This window comes from Centropristis striata, chromosome 17 (assembly GCF_030273125.1).
Source record: "Centropristis striata isolate RG_2023a ecotype Rhode Island chromosome 17, C.striata_1.0, whole genome shotgun sequence".
Taxonomy (NCBI): domain Eukaryota; kingdom Metazoa; phylum Chordata; class Actinopteri; order Perciformes; family Serranidae; genus Centropristis; species Centropristis striata.
Genome location: NC_081533.1, coordinates 27,324,059 through 27,334,609, shown reverse-complemented (window position 1 = coordinate 27,334,609; position 10,551 = coordinate 27,324,059). Strand labels below are relative to the sequence as shown.

General features: G+C 39.1%; 1 protein-coding gene across 1 annotated transcript in view; it reads left to right on the top strand.

Annotated features, from left to right (window-relative positions):
* Positions 1-711: 711 nt before the first annotated feature.
* LOC131989845 (equilibrative nucleoside transporter 2) overlaps positions 712-10,551 on the top strand; it is a 29,971-nt gene continuing 20,131 nt past the window's right edge. Inside the window, exons 1-3 of the mRNA XM_059355192.1 lie at positions 712-992; positions 7,852-7,908; positions 8,325-8,406. Coding sequence (XP_059211175.1) covers positions 7,877-7,908; positions 8,325-8,406 — 114 coding nt within the window. The 5' untranslated portion in view covers positions 712-992; positions 7,852-7,876. The remainder of the gene's footprint in view (positions 993-7,851; positions 7,909-8,324; positions 8,407-10,551) is intronic.

The following is a 10,551-nucleotide window of genomic DNA, read 5'->3' as shown; positions in this document are numbered from 1 at the left end:
AAAGCCTAATACAAAATACTACTACTACTTCTATCCATCCAAAATGTACACCTTACACCATGGGTCTCAAACTCGCGGCCCGCGGGCCAATTGCGGCCCTCGAGACGATATTTTGTGGCCCCCACCTTGATATGAAAGTTTAATGTGAGTTTTATATGAATGGCACTTTACCGTGTTGTGTGTGGAAGGTCCCTTTATTGCTCAAGCTGGAGCTTTGTTTCACTTGTTTCTATGACAACGTTAACAAAAAGAAAGGCAGCTGCTACCGGACCGTTTATTATTTGCTGTGTTGTTGTTACTGGAAGAAGTGGAAATGTTATGTAATGTAATTTTGTGTCTTTTTTGGTAATTGTGTGTCTTTTATAAATAATTTTGTGTTTTTTTTGGTCATTTTGTGTCTTTTTTTAAGTAATTTTGTGTGTTTTCAGTAATTTTGTGTCTTTTTTGGTCATATTGTGTCTTTTTTTTGATCATTGGGTGTCTTTTTTAAGTAATTTGGGTTTTTTCTGTAATTTTGTGTCTTTTTTTAGTAATTTTGTGTCTTTTTTGGTCATTTTGATACTGCCTCCAGTGGCCCCCAGGTAATTTGAGTTTGAAACCCCTGCCTTACACAAACCTGCTGTCACTTATGGAAACAGTTTTGGGCGCCAGTCTGCCAAATGCCCGCGAAAACGAGGCATAAACAAGCGGGGATACATCATTTGACATGACACCGGAAGTACTCTGCTGCTTTAGGGAAGCTGCTCTTGTTCTAACCTGCTGCAGCTTTAACGACATGATTCTACGTAAGAGCCCAGTAGCAGCCCACGAGCTGGTTCATTAACGACCGTGGCCATTTATACATTCCCGCCACGTGTATGGGCGACGAATACATATTATAGCTTATAATTTGTTCACTAGTGGACACTTTTGGACCATTTGGATATCACCAGTGCTTGAATTTACCGTGGAAACATAATGAAAATACAGTGAGAAGACCAACATCTCCCAAGGTGAGTCTCTCTGATGAAATAACAGCAGTGTTGTGTTACATGGCAACGCTGCGTTTTATGCATTCAACGTGACGTCGTCATGTTATAAGAAAGACATTCTATTTCAGTTATTTCACTGTGGACTGGCTAATGAGACGGGATACGGTGATGTTTCCTCCTTGTTAGACTTCAAACGTGGATGTCAGACTGAGTGTATACTACTGCATCATAAACGTAGTTAAATTAAACACTATAACTGATATATTATAACTGGTCTTACTGCTATTTCTTTATCTTAGGTGTTTTTCTGCTTATTTGCAGAACGGAACAGGTGTTTTCATAAACCTAGCCATGTCTAATAAGCATACTGTTTCAGGTTATTATATGATTTGGCCATTAATATTCAATCAGGATGAGAGTCTGTGTCTGTGGTGCCTCCTCACTGTCCATTTTTAAAAGTCATCTTAAAACCTATTTTTATTCCTTGGCTTTTAACCACGCATGAGACTCTGCTCTTGTTTTTAGTGTTTTATGGTTTGCTTTTATTTATTGTTTTTTAAATTGTCTTTTAAAAAGCAATAAATCTATTTATTTTAGTGTTTATTTCCTGTTTTATTTATTGTATTGTCTCTTGTTCTGTTTGTTTATGTACAGCACTTTGTTGCGGCTGTTGTTGTGTTAAAGTGCTTTACAAATAAAGTTGAGTTGAGTTGTTAAGTTAACAGTTACAGTGTACTCCTGAGACTATTTAATTTAAGAATTAATTTAAGATCTACGTGTAATCAGCAAGGGATTGATCTTAATTTCATGCCCTGTGTCTTAATCTATTACAAATACTTATGCCTATCATGCACTATGTCTGTTTTCCTGCTCTTGATAGTAACATGGCTCCTTCCATCAGATGAGCACATGGTTGATCTGACTCATTCTGATTTACTGTAAGGACCAATAACTTCCTGTGACGCAAGAGTGAAACAAGAGTGAAGCAGATGGCAAACAAACCCAAACTAACCCAGTAGTTCTGGTGTAATCTCATGGATTTGTTATTAAGTTTTAGTAGCGTGCATCCACTTTCTCTTAACCTTCCATGCCCAGGTCAACATAATGACCAGTAGCTGTATTTTCCACCTCCCATATACTGATAAAGTTGGTGTTAATATTTGACTTGGAAGAGATTTGTTCTGCTTGATCTCACCTGTCAGCTAAAATCAACTGCCATGGGTGTGTATGCAAATAAGAAAATGCAGTGTGTATAAATGTTTTCTTTAGTCTACATGCTGTTCATATGAATTTTAACATTAGAGGTACAATCAGTGGAAATGGCCAGAAAAGAAAACGCTTACAAGACAGAAAGAAATAGCTGAGTGTGTGTGTGCTACCCAGTTACTATAAGTGAATGCTTATCGGAAATATAAATTAGAGTGGACTGAGCAAGATTGCACTTACAGTAAGCAGTGTTTTTCTAAAGGAAAAGAGACGTAAACAAATAGTGTTTTCAGCCTCGTATTTCACACCTGATTGCCTTCTTGGGAACCCTCAAGCCAAACAAGCAGTATCTGCAAAGGAGAGGCATTCTCACACCAACTATATACTGACAAACCCATAATTTTAACCCAGGAGTGTCTGTGTGTGAAGATCCCTTAAGAGCTGTTAGACTTAAAGTGGATAGACAGCTGAAGAGTGTTTACATACAAAGGCAACTCAACCCAGTCAGGGCATAAAGTTTTCTCAGCACGTTTGGCGTTTGTCTCCATGACAAAGGTAGTTTCTTCTCTTACACATGAAACAATGAGACATTGCATCCCTTCTGCCCATTCATTATGGTTCTGAAAGAGGGGAGTGGAAAGACTTAGTAGGACATAAAGAAAATCGGGTAAAAGGCTATAATGTCAAAGTCCCCCTCTGCTGTTTTGCTTATTGTTAGCTCACTTAGTCACTGTGCACTGATCTAATGTATCTGTTAAATATTGTTCTGTAATCTCTACACACAAGCTTGATTTTGTTTGTTTTAGGGTTTTTTTTATCACCACTTTGCACGATGCAGACTAATTACTGAAATGTATCATTTGCGACTTATTGTAGGCTGTTTTTTTCAAACACAGCATTCAAGGATTGCCCATTCACCCCTGCACACGAGAGAGAAAGAGTGCAGTGGTGGTTGATAGAGCTAGACAGGGAATGAAGCGAGGGAGCGGCATCGGCGAGAACAATGCTATGAGACAGAGTAATAAAACAATTTAATTTATTGTTTAATTGACGGTCTAAAACACCTCATTAAAACCTAGTATATCTCTGGCCTAAAGGGTGCTTTTGTCCATGGAAGTATTATAAAACTGATACAGCTTCCTCTATCAGCCTTGCAGGCAATTTCTTTCAAAGCAAACGTAGTTCTTTTGCTGGGCTGGTGCAGCTAAACAGTTGGTTCAACTTGTGAACTGTGTCAGAACCTGTTTGCTTTTCCACAGGCTCAGAAGCCACGTAATTATGTCACTGTAAACGTCTGGAAACGTCTACGCTCTCTGCAACTATAACAACAATGGCGGACGACATCCTTTCTTTATAAATGTTGCTCCTGGCTTTGCGAGCCTACATTGACATCCAAACACGACATGTGCAACACATTTGTTCTGCTCGTCTTGAATGCTGTGGACGGAAATTATGTTTTAATTAACGCTAAACGTCGGATGTTAATGTTAGACTTTGTGGTAAGCTAACGCTAGCCCGTAACAATCACATTGCAGTTAAACAAATAAAATAAAATGAATGATACCAGTGGCGGTTCTACACAGGGGCCTCCAGGGGCCACTGCCCCTGTGAAGAAGCCCTTGGCCCCTGCTGTGGCCCATGTGTCAAATTAATAATAAAATGATCAATTTATAACGATGAACGACGGAACAATTCTGACCTATTTTTTGTTCAAACAATATCTCATTGTACACTAAAGGAACCCAGAATGTGTACATTGTATAATAGTTTAATTGTGCAATAAAAGCTAAATATAAAGATCATTCTCACTGTACTGCACTTTCAAAATTAAAAAAAGTAATAATTGTGCACAAAAATGAGAAATGTCATTGTCGTACAAAAATAACTGTTAATGTTCGTAAGTCTCATTGTTTCAACCTATGTAGTTCTTCCAAATATGAGACTTTTAGCTAAAATAAAGGTTTTGAATGCTTAAATATCATTTTTGATGATTTTTAATGTGCCCTTATGATTAAACACTGGCCCCTGCTTGGCCCCCACAGTAAAATTGGTCTAGAACCGCCACTGAATGATACACATTTTAGTTGGTCTTGTTGGTCTGGAACCAGTTTTCCTGGCCAAGAGCTGGTTCTTTGGCAGTTGAAAAGGAACTGGTTTAAGTTAAGCCACTGGCTCTGAACCGGCCCTTCAAGTGCCTTGGTCGAAAAAAGGGGTAAAAGACTTCAGAGACACAGCAAAATAAATGGAAAAAAAGGATCTCTTTAGATACTGACATATTTCTAGTGGTTCATAAGTGATTATTGAGATGGATTATTCTTGTATGGGTCTAAGCGTTGATTTGTTTTTTAAGGACTACATATTATTCCTTTTAATCTGAAAATCTTCTATTATACAAAAATCAGTCTTTCTCTATTTAGTTAGTCTGTCCTTGCGCTGCTGCAAAAACCAACCCCAAATAACCCCGATCGATAAAAGCTTATCTTTGAAGCCTGGAAAGCGGATACGTCGTTTTGTAGTATTTGTATAAGCTCTCAAATACTTTTAGAATTTCATTTCTATCCGCTACAGAGGCTGAAAAATCTATTAAAAGTAGAATTTCCAGAAAAACTTCAGGTTTTAGGGGCTTATTTTAAAATCGCCCAGAGGTTTTACAGGCGTTTTCAGGCCTCAATGGGTTAAAAAACAAACAAACTGAAAATGTTGTTGAACAGAAGAATCAAAAAAAATGGACACTGGTCACACACATGTTTTAAGTAGCTTATATCAGGCTCTCAGTGAGATTACAGCAGCTGACATTCCTGTTGACACTGCAGGCCTGTGAAGAACCTGTGTGACTCTGTTATGACTGCTTTAAGCCCTGACCTCTGAAGACCTGTTGGACGTTTTCCGTGTTTGCTTCACTGTGTGTCCTTGTTGTGAACATTCAGAAACCAGACCACTGCCATTTGTTTGACTGGTTTCCATCAGCTGGGACATGCAAAGTGTTTTTGTCCATAACAAAGACTCATTTCAGTCAGTGCTATATTAGGAGAGCTTTGAAGCAGCAGGCAGTCTGTTATAATTGAACTGTAGTCTGCCACCATAGGAGCCTTATTCTCTTTCATATATTTGATGAAATCAAACACGATCACAGTTTTTATGACCTGTATGTCCACATCACTTGGTCCATGATTTACCAGCTTGATCTAATTAGTTCTGCTCAGCTGCCTGAAACATTGTTCCTTTCTAGTTAGACTGTAATGACTTTTGACCAAGCTGATTTACTTTAAAACCATGTTCTGTCTCACTGAGATGCAGCCAACCGTCTCACCGAGCAGCAAACGGGCTTTAATTTTAACTTCAGGTACAAGCCCTTCGATCGAAAATGTAAGACATGTGAATGACTAAACTGTTATTCTACAGTATTAAAAACCTATTTATTCTCCTTGGCATTCAGTCCCAGCTAGGCAAAAATCCTTGGCTTTCTTTTCTACTTTTACCCTTTTATTTGTCTTTTTTATCTCCAACTCTGTTTTGGATTGAGCTTTTATTACTATTTTATTCTATTTTATTTTATTGTTTTACTGTTTTTAGTACTTTATTGTTTTTCATTGTTTTTATTTATACCTATTTGTGTATGATGTATTCTATTTTAATAACTGTACAGCACTTTGGTCAACTGAGGTTGTTTTTTAAATGTGCTCTATAAATAAACTTTGACTTGACTACAGTATGTTTAGTTATAGTGTCCTATGAGAATGATTTAGCCGTCTTTGTTTACGGTTACCAGCGCCTTTTACCACACCTGCTTTTGTGTACAGGCTGAAGTAGGTGTCGAATGTCGTTTCGGGAAGTAGACCACACGCTGACAAAACAACAAAAGGAAACCAAGAAGCTTCCTGCTAAAAATGGTGGAGTCACTGGAAAAAAAAAGAAGAGTTATCTAGCCATTTCCTCCCCCAAAGCTGCAAAACACCCACAGATTGTCAGATTGTAAGATAGTAGACGTTGTGTAATATTTGTTGCATGTTAGGTATTTTAGAACACAGTATACACGTGGGTCCAGCTCTGTTATCTGTCTAGCCTCTCAGCAAGTCAAAACAAGCCTCCCTCTGTGAGTGAAGGAGAAATCTTTTCCAGTGAGTAGGTCACTACTTTTTCTCTCCTGTGTTGTGTACATAGGGAGTAGACTCTCACATTCTTGACTCTGCATGTTATAGAGAGGCAGGATTTGTACCCAGCCTCAGGGTGCCTCAATTGAAAGTCTTTGAAGCAGCTCTTGGGACGTTTGTGCAATAAAGTAGAACTTGTTTGTTGACATTCTAGTTAATTCTATTACTTATTAAAGGTTAATAGGTTTATATCAACTCACAAAAGCAACTAAAATATGATTTTACCATTTTGTTTGTGAGCTCTTTCAGATATTTGAATGTAAAAACAATCCATTCTTTTTTTTTTTTTTTGTAAATTTTATTTATGCAAAGTTTTGGCACATATATATATACAGACACATACAGTACAAGAAACATAGAAAAAACCCAACAGAGAAAAAATAAATAAAAATAAAAGTAAACAAACAGATAAAACAAAACAGAAGCAACAGACAGCCAGCCACCAATCCATTCTTTTTAATCAAAATAATAAAAAAGACACTATAAAATGGCACATTGCGTTTAAGCCAATGCTTTTATGGGTTAACTTTAGGGATGGGAATAATTAATCGATGATCGATTAATGGCCGTTAAGAATGTGGTCGATCATGGTGAATTTTTAATCGATCTGTGTATTTGTTAATTTTATTGTATCTATGACTGCGTATCAGTACTCACTGAACTGAAAAGGACAAGCTACAGTTTGCAAACTGAAAGTTGCAATAACAATTATAAAACACACAGAAATACACGAGGATTCATTTAAACAAAACTAGCTTACTGTATCAAACCTTGCTAGCATGAATTACTAGGTTTAATTTAATCTAAAACATATTTAAACACAAAACACACTTAAATATACAAGATTACTGTGAAAACTAACCTCATGCCTCTTCGGGAGCTGAAACATAAAACATTGAACTCCTTGACGTTATATTTACTGTTTAATCTCACTTGAGTTAGTGTTACGATCGACAGGAAGTGTCTATTCGTCCTTTCAAAGTAAAAGCGCCCGTTATCAAAACAGGCTTTTGCATAGTACTGTATATATCTTTTATTTTGCCCGTGTATGCAGGTTTTTATACATAGTGGAGTATGTATGAAAACATAGCGATTAATCGATTAATTGATTAACTGATCGTTAACGTTATAGATAATCAAGTTGGTAAGTTCCTTCCAAACGCCCATCCCTAGTTTACTCAAAGAGCCTGTGATGATCTTTCAATTATGAACATAGACCATTCCCAAGACGGGTTCTATCGGTGTGCTCAGTTTACTTCTCAAAACAGGGAGATTGTCAAAGTAAAAGCGTAAAGTAAAGGCAGTGATGAGGTAATCCTTTTTCATATTTTATCAAATTTTTTCGCACTCTAGCTGCCTTATTATTCTCCTTTTAGAAACTGGAAATGTTTGGGCTTTGAATGGGTGTATGGTCACACCCCTGTCTACCTCAGCAGAGGGCTGTCTGAAAAACAAACTATTCGCTCAGTTATGTTTGAACATGCTGCTGATCTTTGTTTTCTCCTGTTGTTGTGTCCTTGCAGTTTCACCTGAACTTCCTCCGTCGGAATGAAGGGACAGATGGATGCTCCTCAGGACCGGTGAGTTATTAAAGGATTATATTAAAACACACTCACTTCCCACTGTTTGCTCTCAGTCGTAGTTCCACAGAGATGTTTTACTCTCGACCTCAGTTTCTGTGTGGTTTTAAATAGTGTTTTGATTCTCGCAGGCAATGATGTAGCAATTTAAATACACTGCGTTTTAAGTGAAGCTGCCACACGTGTTGAGTTTTCTTTTGCAGTAAAGTGGGATCCCTTTAATAGGGCCCTGTTACAGCTGTGAATAGAAAACATTGAGGCTTATATCAATGGGATCAAATTACAAAGAGTACTGTGCTACATCATTTCACACACACATGAGTCTCGTGCATATGAGGGCAGTTTTAGTGCAGCTTCAATCCTGCTGTTTACTGTAAATCATTTTTCATGTAACACTCTTTCCTTCCCATCCCTAGGGGCTGCGTGGTGGGGATCTGTTTCTTCATTCTGGGCCTGGGAACGTTGCTACCATGGAACTTCTTCATGACTGCCTCACTGGTAAACACATGGCAATGTCCTGATCCCTCAAATACAGTAGAAGTGACGCAATAGGCACGTTTCCATACGGGTAAAGAGTGGCCGCTGGGAAAGCCAAGGCTCAAGGGATGGCTGTGGCTCAGTTGGGAGAGTTGGTTGGCCCCCAACCGAAGGGTTGGTGGTTCGATCCCTGACCGTCGCAGCCTACATGTCGAAGTATCCTTGAGCAAGATACTGAACCCCAAATTGCTCCCGATGCTGTGTTCATCGGTGTGTGAATGAATTCCCAATGGTGGCAGGTGGCACCGTTTAGGGTAGCCTCTGCCACCAGTATGAATGTGTGTGTGAAAGGGTGAATGAGCGCAGTCTGTAGTATAAAGCGCTTTGAGTGGTCGCAAAGCGACTAGAAAAAGCGCTATATAAGTGCAGGTCCATTTACCATTTACCAAAGCGTCAGGCCACGCCCTCTCAAATGGTCACTCACTCGTCGTGTCCATTACAAGAAAAGGCCCCAGATGGTTTTCGATTATCGCGTAATCACTTAGTGACAGTTTCGACAGCATGCACAACAACTGCGGCCGCCGTCGCTAACTGTGCACAGCGTCTGCTGCTTATTGTAAACAAACGGGCATGCTAACTGTACACAAAGTGTCCGCCGCTGATTGTAAATTAACCGGCACTCTGTGCTGAGTGTCTGGTGCTTGTCGTAAATAAACGGAGGTCGCTAAGTGAACACATCCTGCTGCAGCACATACATCCTTTACTGCTACAGAGCTAACTGTTAGCCTATTAGCACTGTGCTACTGTGCACCTCGATCCGTGACGCCGGACTGCGCTATGAGGGCAGAATATCAGGCCTTCATGGGATCACTATGAACGGCCTAAGGCAAAAAGCTGGCATAGAAACTTTCCAGCTATATAGCGGAACATTTGAAGGACCGCACTATGAAAGGGGTTTATATTTCTTGTCGCTTGTGACTACTCGCTCCTTCACTGGCTTTTGATCAAGGTGTTTTTATTTTGTTTTACAGATTATAGTTTACAATTTAACATAGGTCCAACAGAACACACAGGGAAAAAGGGAAAGAAAAACCCTCAGTAACCCCCCCCCCCCCTCCCCAAGTACCAGACTTAAGAGTTCACAGTGTGAAATACATAGTTCAAAATACAGAATTCACATAGCCAGATTAGCAAAAATCATAAAGAAAACAAAGAAACAAAAACATAACAAATACATAAATATAATTATAATGATGACTGAGGCCAACAGCAGAGGTTTACAGTATTATATTGTCTGCCTCCATATCTTCAACAAACATTAAGAAAGGCTGCCAATCCCGCTCAGTCACATCCTGCTTTTTCAGGGCAGAAGGGCCGGTCAAACAGCTGCTAGGGTCAGCTCACACTCAAATTAGGGGAGTTTCGGCGAGGGGAGACCCGCCTCATTCCGGGTGTTCGACGATAGCGGAAACCCATTATCTGCACCTTCTGCTTCAATGTTTTACCACATAAAAATCTATAGACTGAATCCATACCATCATCTTCCCAGTCACTGTGACAGCAAGGGAATTGTTGGTCCAGTGGTTCTTTACTTAAACCTCTTAAAGAATCAATAAGCTGTTTATATCATTTAAGAAAATGTAGGGGAAAACGATTGTATGTAGCTTAAGTGTAGATGGTGGATTGGAAGTGTGTATTTTGAAGTTAGTGGTTTAAGTGATTAGTTGTTGGAGTCTGGACATAGGAATTTGAAATGAAATGACCCAGAGGGGCCTATAAGTCCACACAGTCTGTCATATGACTTTGGGTAACCGTATGGATCACTGCACCAACACATGCAAACACATGATTCACATGTTTTGGGGTTTCCACCAACAGCTCTGCTAAATGCTCCATTGTTACCTGTACGGCTACATTCAGGCTGCAGGCAAAAGTGGCCCAAATTGTTTTTAATCATACATGACTCTTATCTGATTTTTTTTTATAGCAGTGTGAAAAGCACAAATCACATGGAATCTGATTTTCTTCAAAGAGACCATATCCTCTTTCATATGGGGTTCTAAATCAGATACAGGTCTGCTGTTTTCCAATGCGACCTCAGTCTGAACTGTCACTTTTACGTCACTCTAAAGCGACGATCGTCACAATTCTGGCAGGGGTGAAAGT